This window comes from Portunus trituberculatus, chromosome 28 (assembly GCF_017591435.1).
Source record: "Portunus trituberculatus isolate SZX2019 chromosome 28, ASM1759143v1, whole genome shotgun sequence".
NCBI classification, from domain to species: domain Eukaryota; kingdom Metazoa; phylum Arthropoda; class Malacostraca; order Decapoda; family Portunidae; genus Portunus; species Portunus trituberculatus.
The window spans coordinates 1409770-1424595 of NC_059282.1; the positions used below are offsets into that span (position 1 = coordinate 1409770).

A 14826-nucleotide genomic window follows, 5' to 3' on the forward strand; every position below is an offset into this window, starting at 1 on the left:
AGCTGCATATCACACAGCAAAGAAATTAGTGTGCTAAGCTTGATTCTCAGGGCACCATGACTATTGAAAGTGGCTTAATAGTTCCCACAGCTGTCTCCAAGTGGTAGCTCCATAACAAGGGGGAAGTTAAACACAGCCTTATTCTGTGAAAGGACTAACTCTCTACCCACACATCTCCATAAGTGTCCTGATAATATAGTCAATCAAGAGGGGAGCTGTATCAGTGATTATTAGCTAGAGTATCCCATAATCCTTAGTTGTCATAGATTGCCTATTTTGGCTGAAGTCTTCATTCATTCACGTCCATCACACACACACACACACACACACACACACACACACACACGGCCTGGTACCTCAGTGATTAGAGCACTGGCTTCACAAGCCAGAGGACCGGGGTTCGATTCCCCGGCCGGGTGGAGATATTTGGGTGTGTCTCCTTTCACGTGTAGCCCATGTTCACCTAGCAGTGAGTAGGTATGGGATGTAAATCGAGGAGTTGTGACCTTGTTGTCCTGGTGTGTAGTGTGTGCCTGGTCTCAGACCTATCCGAAGATCAGAAATAATGAGCTCTGAGCTTGTTCCGTAGGGTAACGTCTGGCTGTCTCATCAGACTGCAGCAGATCAAACAGTGAATTACACACACACACACACACACACACACACACACACACACACACACACACACACACACACACACACACACACTATCATGACACCCATCCATTACCACCTCTAGCAAGGCTATGGGAAGGTAGATAAGAGTGGACAGTTCTTGAGCTTATCATTCTTGGAGATAACCATAAGGAAAAGGAATAGAAGGAATGGAATAGCTATAAAAAGTGAAATTCACTAATCACTGACATAATTATACACAAACTAAGGAAGTAATGTGTACACCAGCTGGGAATGAAATCCAAAACATAAATGAGTTAAGAGAAATTCAAATAGGTTATCTATGTTCAAAGTGGTTGAGGTCAGCAGCCTGATATGGGTAGATGCTAAATGTGTGAGTAAAGATTAATAAACATGTGATTCCTTGCAACAATGAACCTCAGTCATGGCCTCTGTCTATATACAGCATGTCAGGCACCACTGGTAAAACACACTTTGGATCTTCTTGGAAAAAATTCAAGAGAAATAGTATTTTTTCTCAGTCATCCTTGACACAATAGAGTGCAGGTTGGAAGCTATCAGGATAGGTACTGTGTATGCTACCCACACAGCTATCATTGATACAAAATGATAAACATTTAAAGGATTACCTAAGCTATGAATCATGCACTGATGTCATCTTTTATCTGGACTTCATGTGATGGGCACATTGAGGAGGTACTGTTAATTAGTTACAACACTGCAGCAGGATTCCTTAAGGCTCAATTTCTTGACTAACTAATAATATATATGTATATACAAGTAGTATTTCTTCAAATCAGAGTTTAACATGCCCTAACAATCAAAATGCATGTATGCTTACAATACACAGCACCAGAACCCAGCCAGAGTTCCCTATCAGACACATCTAGGTGGTGAGTGCTTTGCAATAAGAAGAACAAAGGTGGTGGTCAAGATTCTAGATAACAGACATACTCTTAATGCTTCTGTTACTCATTAGTTGAGCAATGCACACCAGTATTGTCAGCCAATGGTGTGTCTTCTCAGCATAACAGTCACTACATCACACTATATCTGCCTTCAAGTGTGCCTTCACAACAGGGCAGGCCATACAGCCCTATACAAAGATGGCACCCCTCCACCAAAAGAAAGACCTGGAGCAGCAATCACTGACCAGCCAGAGATCATCCACACACTGCCTTCAACTATGTCTTGTCAATGCAATAAAGAGGACTGGAGAGATGAGTCTCTACAGACAACCCTTAAACCGTCTCAACAGGTTTTTGCCAGTCTTTACCACACAATGCTCAATATGAACATGATAGTATCACTATTCACATTTCTTCATAAACAGATATGTTACATACACACCATGAATTCAATTATTGCAGTGATTTATGAGACCCTAATCACCAGTACAGTGATGAATGCGTGAATTTTTCAACCTACACCTAACGCCTGGCCCTAAGAGCTCCCTGGAGGGATTATTGCAACAGGAGAGTGAATACCTCCTTACATATCATACTAAAAGACAGTTACAGCAGACCCAAACCAGACCAAATAGTAATGTGGCAAAGTGATTTGGATAATAAAAAAATATGAACAACTACGATTAACCTTACAGATTTTTCATGAGCATCAGAATCATTAAATAACAGTTCAGTCTCATTAGACACAAACTTGCACTAAAGGACAGTCCTGCAATAACAGTATAGCGAGTGTGTGTGTGTGTGTGTGTGTGTGTGTGTGTGTGTGTGTGTGTGTGTGTGTGTGTACAAGCCAGTGAGGAGGGGAGTTTCAGTGGATCATGTCCGTAGTTGCCAGGCAAGGGAGGGGTGGTTTGCGAGGCCAAGGCTCCACCACACCCTCAACACGCAAGTCACTCCTCACAACACTAGTCCACCCCTGATGACCCCAGGATGATTCGGCTCACCCAGGCTGCTTCATTATGCTAAGTTTATCCATTAATGGAAAAAACATTCCTTCTCACTTCTTCCCTATTCTATTTCTTTTCTGGGTCAATTTTGACATGATCAGCCATTACACAGCTAGTGATATTGGCTTCTCCCTTTCTGTCCTAAAGGTCTGAGACTAAGATGAGAGAGAATGCTTGTTGGAGTAGTTCTGAATATTATTTTCATCATTATAACTATTATATTATAAATTGTCTTGGTCACACGTTAGCAGGATGTCATGGTTTCACAAGTGTTATCCTAGTGACTGGTGGCTCCATGGGCTCTGAATCCAATGTTAATCTATGGGCTCCTTGAGGTGTTCATGATTTCACTCAGGGTGTTCATGTGTTTCCTGCTTTCCTCTCATTGGTCTCCTCTTTTTACTTTTAATCACAAAAGTTTCACACATCTCACTACTTATTATTACTTCTAGTTTTTCTTTCTTTTCTTTTCGTGTAAGAGAACTGGCCAAGTGCAACCAAAATTTTTCAGTATAAAAAGGCCCACTTGAGTGCTAGTTCATAAACAATGGAAGGTAAGTGTGACTTTCTGTGTGTGTGTGTGTGTGTGTGTGTGTGTGTGTGTGTGTGTGTGTGTGTGTGTGTGTGTGTGTGTGTGTGTGTGTGTGTGTGTGTGTGTGTGTACATGTGTCCATGTACATGCATGTACGTGTACATGTGCATGTGCATGCACGTGTGTTTGTGTGTGTGCACGCAATTATCTTGTCTCAGCTTCTCTTTTGTGTAAGAAGTCAGTCTAATATAATATAACCAGAAAATAAATCCACTGAGCAAAATACAAAGGAAGCAAACTGGAAAAGAGAGTAATGAGTGTAAATCAACAAAGAAAACAAGCTTACTACACATCAACAAAATTTCTCAGCAAATCTGACTTTCCATGACATTTTCCTGAACTCTTGCATTCATATAAAATCTCTGGAAACTCAAGACACTTCCCTCACAACCCAGCATGAAGACTAATTGAGCGTATAGCAGTGTCTGGCCTTACCGAGTACTAATGGTCGGTGCTGAGGACTTGCGGGGCCGGGCGGGGATCACAGCTGAGTTCTTCCTGGCATTGGTATTGGGCACTGCTGACTTGGCTGGAGCTGAAATTTTCCTCCGGGTTGATACAGTGTTGGGAAGGTTCTCAAGACTCCCTCCCTGATTATTGCTGTGGAGAAAAGGATGAGACCAACTTTAGTTCACCTCACTATTCATTCACTGTCTATGCATATGTGACTTAGTGATGCAATGGTTAATGTAGCATCCCTGACTAAATGTAAGGTCTGAAGCTTGGGTGTCAGACAGTGTGGAGGATATGGACAGGTTTCATCTCATGCTATATCACCCATTCAGTAACCTAACAATAGACAAGGACTCAGCAAAACATGACTTTCATCTGTATAATCTGGCAGGACAGTGATGACAGAAAACATGCTCTGTTACATACGTACATCAGGATACTGTTCATTGAGTAAATACTTGTTACAAACATCAACAAAGTGTTTCTGCCATGTGATAAGATGTTGATGTATATTCTTTTTTAAATAGGTTTCTGATATCTTGCTACTTCTTTTACATCTTTGCTTAGTTCAAATCACCAAGACACTAAAATCTTAAATGCATGTTTTTCTTGTCATTGACAGACTTAATAGGGAAAAGCCATGGAGAATCAACAATCCATCAATTGAAAATCTTTGCTTCTCACAAAACAAGAAATAATAATTGCTTTCCACCTTATTTTCATCTTTGCATATTGGCATCTATGAAGCCATCCAGTTGCTCTGCTTATCATGAGTAACCTAACATGACATAACAATGTATCTTTGTGATGTAACCTTTAATAAAATATTTGATCTTCAAGGGCTACACCTGGAGAAAATGAAAAGTACAAAGTTGTTTGTTCCCCATTAGAGATTACTTTGTTGTGGTTCCACATGTAAGTACATACATTACATGCATTATACAGTGATTGCCTCCTACATGTTGTGTAGCAGTGGCCACCAACACAACATATTCTTATCAAGTAATAAAGAACAAATATTTTTCCTATTCACTTAACAACTGAACAATGACTAGTTTCATTATCATTGTCCTCAAATAATGCCATTATGCCATTATTAACCAATGACCGTGGCAGCGTTAGTGCACAATGTTACATCACAATATCAAAGAGTGCACTTTTTCCCTTTTGTGACCAGGCAATAAATACTAAAACTCTTTTCTGTCTTTTCATGAAAAATTCAAACTGTGCTCTAAACAGTAAAGAAACCTAAATGATGTTTATAGTACATAGAATACATGATGAGAAAGCAATTATGATATCCACTATGTAATAATGAAAGTAAAGCAGAATAACACTCTACTTAATAATTCAACTAAATCTCTAGGAGCACTTAAATATCAACCTATGTCTACCTGATGACTTAATGTCTTTCATGAACACATTATTTTTGTCTTATGTGAGGAAAAAAACAATTACCAGAGTGCAATGAAAATTCCATAGATCACATCACAACTTATTATTAAGAGGTCATGCCCTTCCTATATCTACTGCTCTAAGTTTATATTTAACAACCTTCATTAGGACAAAAACTCTCTAGTCTTTCCTTTCCTCAGTTTCTTAGTAATTTGTAGTTTTTTTTTTTTTTAACACACACACACACACACACACACACACCTGATTAGCTTGCTGGGAGCCGAGCCTTTCCGTGGGGTGACGACGGCAGCAGCAGTGGGGACAGGATTGGTAGCAGAGGGAACGAGGACCCTGGCCGGCCGGGATGCAGAGCGCAGGAGCCTGGGCCGGGAGGGAGTGGTGGGTGTGGCGGGCTCCCTGACAGACTTGTGGGAGGCCTTTGGTGTTAGGGCGACGTTGGTGTTGGTGTGACTGGCACTACTGATGCTCCCCCCTCCCCTGTGGACACAATGAATGTTAGACAATTGATGACAAGAGCACACTTTACTTTCTGTTCTGTTGTACATACAATGGCTATTCTAGTTACTGTCAATGATGATGATGATACCTGTAAAACTGTTTCCTGACTATATTTTAGTGAGAAAGTAACAGCAGTAGTAGTGGATATACAATGACAATGGGTTATACAAATCTATAATGCACACACACCAAGGAGGAACAAATAGCAGCATATCTGTAGACCCTCACAAGACTATGAAAACCTATGAAGAGAAAGTTGTACCTCAGTAAAGGCAAACACCGCAGCATCAGGTTTAACACAATAACAACCTTCCCTTCACACAACAGCTGGTGTGGCTATGAGGACAACAAGTGCTCCTCCTCCCCTTAACACGAGCCTTACTTCCCTTGTGTCACCCACCACTTATGACTCAATGACACACACACACACAAACACACACATATGCAAACACACACAAAGGTCAATCAGCTTCCTGTCAGCTGTCTCCATTACTGGCTGAACTAATAATACATCAGACTCAGGAAGGTCATGAGACGCTACTGGTGTTCCCTCGAGTCTGAGCTCCCAAAATGTACCCTCAGCTGGCCCTGCATGTTCTTCCTGTGACTGCCAACTGACATCATCACCTTCAATAACTTCATTAGTGAGTGTGAGGGGAGAGAGAGGAGAGAATCAGGGAAAGGAAGGGCATGTGGGATTAAGCTGCAAGAAATTGAATCATCAGTTAAAGAAGGAATGTAAAAACTATAACTAGGAAGAGGGAGGAATAAGGGAGGAGAGAAAGAAGGAAAGAGAGAGAGAGAGAGAGAGAGAGAGAGAGAGAGAGAGAGAGAGAGAGAGAGAGAGAGAGAGAGAGAGAGAGAGAGAGAGAGAGAGAGAGAGAGAGAGAGAGAGAGAGAGAGAGAGAGAGAGAGAGAGAGAGAGAAAGGATGTAAAAATTGGCAGAAAGAAAGCAAGAAGGAAAAAGAAAGGAAAGAAGGAAGGAAGAAATGAAAGAAGAGAAAAGAACAGTGGGGATGGTCTAGGTAATATGAGACTAAACACTCAAGTTATGAGCATCTAATTATATGTGTTTAATGGAGTTTGGATAAGGAAGGAAGGAAGGAAGGAAGGAAGGAAGGAAGGAAGGAAGGAAGGAAGGAAGGAAGGAAGGAAGGAAGGAACAAAAGGAAGAAAACAAGGAGGGAAAGTAAAAAGGAACATAAGCAGGGGAGGAATGAAGGAAGATATAATGTAAGGAATGTAACAACCAACACTCAAGTTCATCACATCTTATTATCGTAGATGTGATTTTACTGCAGAGTACTCCAGTTAATGTGACACTTCAACAGAGCTTTACAAGCATCTCCACTGGGCCCTCAACAAGTACACCCTCTCCACAAGCACCAGTTAAGCATGTAAAAATATTTGACAATGAAAACGAGTCCACAAGCTTCCTAAATGTCAAATGTGAGCTTCACCCAACCATATGACATGACAGCTGACTCAGAGCCTTCCTGGGGCAGCCTCCTACACACCAGGGAGTTGGACTGAATGGTACAAAGGAACACCCACCCCACTATGACCTGCCTCCCACCCACTATGACCTGCCTCTCTCCCACCATGACCTGCCTATTCACAGAGGGGTCAGGTTGAGTCTGTCAGCACTACAATGGCACAGGTCAGTAGCTGGGTACCTCATGGCATTCACTTCCATTGTGTCTTGTGTCTTCCTTCAATCTCACGTCCTCTTATCTGTCAAGAATCTATCACTTGCTGGATTTTCCCTAGAGGTTGTTGCCAGATCAGGACTTAAGTTTGAAGGAAAGCACAAAGCACAGGGAATAAAATGCACAAGGTTGCTGAATTTCTAGCCACAACTGTCATTTACATATTCTCATTTATCTCTTATGCTAACTTTGTACATCCTCAGTGAAATCTCCACTAATCCCTGGGTATATACAACTAATAATACCTGCCTATCTATTTACATCCAGCTTATCTATCTATATACTAGGCCAACAACAATTAGTAGCATCAGACAAAGCACTACACACACATCATTCAAACTCTATATTCATTTTATTAGTAGTTGCTGAATTAATAGTGCAAATGATGTACATGTGTGTGTGTGTGTGTATGAGGCTATATACTAGGCCAGCAGTAACAACTAGTAGCATCAGACAAATCACTACATATATCATTCACACTCTATATTCATTTTATTATTAGTTACTGAATCAATAGCGTGAATGATGTGTGTGTGTGTGTGTGTGTGTGTGTGTGTGTGTGTGTGTGTGTGTGTGTGTGTGTGTGTGTGTGTGTGTGTGTGTGTGTGTGTGTGTGTGTGTGTGTGTGTGTGTGTGTGTGTGTGTGTGTGTGTGTTTTGGGTTTGCTCTGTCTGACCCTCCTAACTGGGATTGCTGGCTCAGTATGTAGGTAGATGTACAGATTCACTTTGATTGTCTCCTGTGCATTGTATTTCTATTCATTTTATCATTTGTTGCTGGTTTAAAATACAACGCACGGGAGACAATTGTAGTGAATCTGTACTCTCATTTGACAGAACTTGTTGCATTATTTCCAGACTTATTTATTTCACCTTCTGAAAGTATAGAATCAAAAACTCATGAACACATAAAACATAATACCAAACATTTTTCTGTCAGGACAATACTGAACACAAGAATAAAACTGTCCTTTCCTCTTATTTTGACTTTTTTTTTCTATCTCTCTCACTTCACATAATCCTGACTATATCTCAACAAACTTTCATGAACTACACACACTTTCCAGTCTTCAACAAAATACATGAATAAAACCATCCTTTTTTTTTGTCAGCATACATCATTCTCTGACTACTATATATATATATATCCAACAAACTTCAAGAATTACCCAGACTTTCCAGCCTTTAACAAGACAACACATGAATAAAACTGTTCTTTTACACTGTATTTTTTCCCTTTACTTCATATACTTAATACTCTGACTACTACATCCAACCAAACCTTCAAGAACTACACAGACATTCCAGCCATCAACAAAACACACAAACAAAATCGTCCTTCATTTTCACTGTACTTTTTTTCTTCTATATTTCCTTCACATAATCCTCTGACAGTATCCCAACAAACCTTTATGAACTACAGACTTTCCAAAGCTCAACAAAACAATCACTACATATCTTCCTGACAGCACAAGAGCATGTAGAAATAAAACTGTATCCAGAAAACCTTCAGGAACTACATGTACATACAAATACTTTCCACTTTTCAACATCGCAATCATTACCTTCCTGACGACAGAATGGAATGCAAAACTAAACCTTTGTCCTTTTTTTGCTATCTTTTCTATTTCTATCTTAGCAGGAGGGGTGGCAAGCCTTCAGGTGAGCCCCAAGGCAGAAAGGAAAGCAGGAAGTGCAGTGTGAGGGTGACAGGGAGGAAAGAAGTAGAAGGAGGAAAAAAGTTAGAAATAAAAGCGGACATGAGGAACTGGTTTCTTGAGGCTTGAGTGTAGCAATGGGTCAGAGTGTGGAGGTAATGAAGAGTTAATGTGTAGAATCCAAGGTAGACAAGACAATGGAGGGAGAAGAGCTGCCATTTAACATTTCTAATTGAAGTGATACAGAAGTTACTGACACCTGAGTTTGAGGTGAGAGAGAGAGAGAGAGAGAGAGAGAGAGAGAGAGAGAGAGAGAGAGAGAGAGAGAGAGAGAGAGAGAGAGAGAGAGAGAGAGAGAGAGAGAGAGAGAGAGAGAGAGAGAGAGAGAGAGAGAGAGAGAGAGAGAGAGAGAGAAAAATGGAAGAGGTTCATGACCACAAAATGACAGGCTTGATCTGGGTGTCGGAAACAGGATCCATCTTTTTCTCGTGTGTGAGTGTGAGTGAGTGAGTGAGTGAGTGAGTGTGAGTGTGTGTGTGTGTGTGTGTGTGTGTGTGTGTGTGTGTGTGTGTGTGTGTGTGTGTGTGTGTGTGAGGGACCCACCTGGGGGAGAGCACAAGTGGGGTGCGAGGGTTCATCCCGGGGGTGCGGCGCCAGTTCTGGGAGAGGGGAGACAGGCCCCGCAGCCGGTCCAGGTCCCTGTGTGGCGCCTGAAACACACCGCCATGTCAGTACACAGAATACACAGCAAAATAAAAAGTTACAGTTAGAAAAGGAGGAAGAGGACACAGGAAAAGGAGGTAGAGAAAAAATAAATAAAGAAAGAAAGAAAGAACACAAATCATGATGGGGAATGCAGATGGAAAAAAATTTGGTTAGAAAGGAAAAGAACAAAACCAAAGAAAAATAACAAAATAAAGGAGAATTAGGGTTAGAAAAGGAGGAAGAAACACAGGCAAAGGAGAAAAAAACATAAAATAAAGGATACAAATCATGATGGGGGGAATGCAGAGGGAAACAAAAATTGGGTTAGGAAAACATGAAGAGAACAAAAGCAAAGAACAACAACAAAATAAAGGATGAGGAAACACACCATAAAAGGGAAATGCAAAAAGAAAAAGAGGAATTTGAGTTAGAAATAGAAGAAGAGAACAATGGCAAAGAAGAACAAAATAAAGGATGAAGGAAAAAGAAACACCCTATAGAAACAAAATGCAAAGTAAAGAAAAGAATAAGAGTTAGAAAAGAAAAACAAGAGTAAGGAAAAAAATATAAAATAAATAAGACAATGAAAAAGGGACACAGCTTAAAAAGAAAATGCAAAAGAAAAAATAGTTAGAAAAGGATGAAGACAAAACAAAGAAAATAAAGGAAGGAAGACAAAGAAAGAACACACCATTAAAGGCAATGCAAGAGAAAAAAAAGTTAAAAAATTAGGAAAAAGACAAAGGCAAAGGAAAATAGCAATGAAAAGAATGCAAAATATGGCAGAGTTGATAAGAGGAAGATGAAGATGACACAAGCAAAGTAAAGAAGGAAAACCATAGAAATATAAAATGAAGAGGAAAGACACCATGGAGGGGAAATGTATTGTAAAATAATGTTAGGAAGGGGAATTAGGAATAGAAAATAAGAGAGCAAGGGACAAAAGTGCAGAACAATGACAATAACAAAATAATAATAAGGAAGAAACAAACAATGGAAGGGAAATGTAAAATAAAATAATAAATAGGAGGTAAAAAAGAAGGAAGAATAGAAAAGTAAAAGCAAAGAACAACAAAATAAAAGAAAATAAAGAAAAATAAGAAGAATTAATTACAGTAAAACAACTGGCAAAAAGTCATATTAATAGAAATGATGATAATGTAACCTGGAACAATACTTATTATTACACACATGACACGGATGAGGAGTTACTTCATACACACAGCACAATGGAATTAAGTAATGGAAACAATAAAGAGACAGTAAACACAATGTAAAATTTCACCATGAGAGTAAAAAGGCATTAAAAACAGCAATAAACCTAACAAAAATATGGCACCAAGCTGTGTATTATTTCAACACGGCTGTGACAACACTGCAACACCCAAACAACTCCCCTTATCATAAAATTTTCCTGCGCTCAATAGAATGCTACACGGTAAGTGAAAATGAGATAAAATAAATCAACACCAAAGGATGTGTCACATAAATCACAAATTAAAGTGTTCCCCTGACAAGAACGAGTCATGACACCAGTGGCAGCAGCAGCAGCACTACCATCTCCTGCTGCTGCTGTTGCTGGCACACCCCACTTGGCTTCATCTGTCTGTCTGTCTGTGTGTCTGGCTGGCAGCTGGGTCAGGTGTCACATTCCTTCACACTTTTTCTCCACACCCAATTAAACACATGCTTCTAATACTAAAACTTGATTTAAGGAGTCCTCTGATCTTTACCTTAATACTTTCTTCATATTATAAAAATAATGGAATGGTAAGTATATAAGAGAATTCATACTTTGTTAGTGAGTTTTACATGTTTTCAATAAGTAAGGCATTAAAGATACTATCGGTAAGACCACTCTGGCAGATTTAATGGATTAGCTGTGCCGTGAAACAATTGTCTTGCTAATGTAATACATTATAGTACAGTATTTCTTGCTCAGCTGTTCTAACACACCAATCAGTACTTGGCTGCAATTCATTTGCTGAACTGTATTCATTCAAAATCTATCACACCAAATTAATTAAACAAAAATGTTATTCAATCATTCCATAAAAAAAACCCACCTAATTTAAACTAACCTTACTCTCAGTCTGAGCAAAGATAAATAAAACTTCAAAACTGAAAATGAGACCATAACACCAGCTATTCTGAGGTGTGATACATTTACATCTGTGTTTACAAAAAGTAAATAACAGAGTTCACCCTGATCACCACTCCATAAAGCAAATGAAAACCATTCCTGAGCATGAACCTCCGAGACCCGTCACTTCCTAGGAAGCTTTGAACTTTACCAGTGTTCTGTCCGACCACAAAAACCAAGAAGTCAGTACGTAGTTATTAGAGTAACACCCTCAGCTGAGAACTTTACTGTGAGGGACAAGATCAACACCACCACCTTTACCATGCCTGTCACTCACCATGGGGGGAAAAGATATAAAAAAAAAAAAAAAAAAAAAAAAAAAAAAAAGAAAAAGAAAGAAAGAAGGAAAGAAAGAAAGCTAAGCAGTTGTTTGCCAAGTTGTGTGGGTGTAAACTGGTGCATCTAATGTCTAAGGTTAGGAACATCATTCTGTATGATAATAAGTTTGACACAAAAAAATACCTGAAAATTATCCGCATCATAAAGCACTTCAATATAAAAGTGATGTGACAATAATGCTAGATGTTGATAAGCTTAAATACAAATTAATCAGAGCTAGATTAAATGTTATTATCATTACTTATTCATTTATCTTGTGTTAGTAACTCTAGTGCTTTCCTTTCTTTTAATGAATGTGTGTTTTCATATACAAATCAGGTGATATTGAAATTAATCTCCCAATCATTTCTTCTGCAAATATTTTTTCCTTCACAAAAAAGAAATATTATAAGAAATTACACATTTATACAAAACAAACATACAAATTTTACCTCACCTTAAAACACACAAGGTTAAGTAATGTTAGGTTTAATATGATCAGATTAGGTAACACTTCGCTAGTTCAGATTGTATGACAGCTACTTGAACAAAATCGACAAACCAGCACCTTACCATCCATCACAACCCATTTAGAGGTGAGGCTAATCTTCCGTTATGTCATCTGTGAGAATCTGTCACACGCGAGATAAGATTAGCTTTGGCGAGGCGACGCGTGTGAGATGAGCAGCAGGACACAAGTTAAAAATAAAGTAGATAAAAAATAATGCAGGTTCAAAACTGAATAATGAAACGGGATAAATACCTATACTCGTCCTGGTTAGGTGAAATGAGAGAGAGAGAGAGAGAGAGAGAGAGAGAGAGAGAGAGAGAGAGCATGGAGATGAAATAACACGAAATACAAAGTAACCTAACTTAACACAGCACGATCTTCAAAAAATAAGAAAACGTAAATTGAGAGAGAGAGAGAGAGAGAATCAAAACAAACACTCTGGAAAACCATCTCCCTGATAACACTCTTATCTCCCACCCAGCAAGGCACTTCCGCTTATCACCTCTTCCAAGTGTCACAGAGGCTCGGGTTCATCACCACGTTAATCCTCACTACGAATAAATAAAGCATTACCCGAGGAGGGCCCATTTTCCTTTCACTTTCCTTCACTCGGGCGGCAGTTTAAACTTAGTGTGGCGGCGACCCAACAGATGGCGCCACTTTCTCTTGCTGCCTCCTCCTCCTCCTCCTCCTCCTCCTCCTCCTTGCCAAACGTTTATTTCTCTGCTACAAGTTGCTAGTGAACGTTTACACAGATAGGTGTTGTTTGTGATTATTAAGTTGCGTTAATTAGGAGAAATATGGGAGTTTATCATATTCTTTCTCGCTTCTTGCTTCTCTTCCTCTTCATCTTCTTTGTTAAACGTTTATTTCCCCGTCACATGTTGCCCATAAACGTTTATTAAGTTATATAAGTTTTGGTTTATTAACACGAAGTTGCTTTGATTAACTGAAACTTCTTATAACGCTCTCTTTTTTTCTATTTTATTTATTTTCGCTCTTTCCGTCTCCTCTTCCTTCAACACGTCACTCATACTTTCATAACATCTGCCATAATAATTAATAACCCACAAAACATTAAATCAGTAGGCATTTGAATTAGGCTAACTAGGAAAAAAAACGTATACTTGTTTCTTATTGCAGGAAACTTATGCCAACTCTTCTCTCCCAGTCCCAACCTTCTCTATTTCTATTTACTAACGTTTCCAAGGCCACGTAACCACAAGAACGTTTATATATCTTTATTCTCACGTACACTCTTTCCACACCACTATTTCAACACGTAAACGTTAATATATATCAACACTTACAGGAAATTATAGGTGTTTCATAATATAAGCAGGTACTGTAGGTAGCAGCAGGACAGCATGACGTAATTCCCTAATCAACAGGATATGACAAGTCTGGCCCAAGGTAACGGTTCTGGGAGGGGGAGGAAGGGATAGAGGGAAGGAAGGAGTGGGGGACAAAGCGGTCTACTCAGTCTACTGCTGCACAATGATAAAAACCCATGACCACCCCCGGGAAAGAAAAGAGAATGGACGTACTTTCAAATTCATATTACCACTTGTTCAGGTCCCACGTTGCTCTGTGAACCAAGGGAGAAAGCAGAGAGGTAGGCTGCTCTCGAACCACCATGCAGCCTATTCATTTACAAACTTTAGTATGCTATCTTAACTACTTTTAATACCTCCTGGTGAAAGTTGTTATGGTTTTCAAATGTAGTTATATGATGGTTTAATAACAACATGGCATCATTAATATGATCTAGCCAACATCATAATGATTTTTTAAGCGTTTTCACATTTGTACGAAAGATTTTGTAAAATTTACCGCCTTTACTGAAAGATTTACAAGGTTTACAAGGATATCTGTTTACTAATTTGTTTACTCTAGTGATAATTCAACAAGGATGGTGAATCATCAATAGGAATAAACATTCACGATAACCCGACTAATCATATCTGTGACTTATGAAAACACTCCGCGAGAGAACAAAACCTTTTAAAATACCCGTGAAGGATCGTGTTCCCTGCGTAATAAGCATGACAGCCTCCCATCATCAGATAATAAAGAAAATAAGTAAACAAAAAATCAATAAATCATAAATCTATTACCATTAAATTTCTACAATGCGAGACAACATGCAAGACTTCAAGGTTCTCTCTCATCCGAAAAAAAAAGGCTGACTACTCGCGGGGGAATAAGTTAAATGAATAAACAAAGGTTGAAAATGCAAACTACAGCCCACACGTGTGAGTCCTCGCCAGCT

The 14826-nt window shown here is 39.2% G+C and overlaps 1 protein-coding gene across 1 annotated transcript in view; it reads right to left on the reverse strand.

Moving 5' to 3' along the window:
• Positions 1 to 13157, reverse strand: part of LOC123510225 (cytospin-A-like) — a 76389-nt gene extending 63232 nt beyond the window's left edge. Inside the window, 4 exon segments of the mRNA XM_045265175.1 lie at positions 3579 to 3743; positions 5253 to 5489; positions 9481 to 9587; positions 13128 to 13157. Coding sequence (XP_045121110.1) covers positions 3579 to 3743; positions 5253 to 5489; positions 9481 to 9587; positions 13128 to 13142 — 524 coding nt within the window. The 5' untranslated portion in view covers positions 13143 to 13157.
• Positions 13158 to 14826: the final 1669 nt, after the last annotated feature.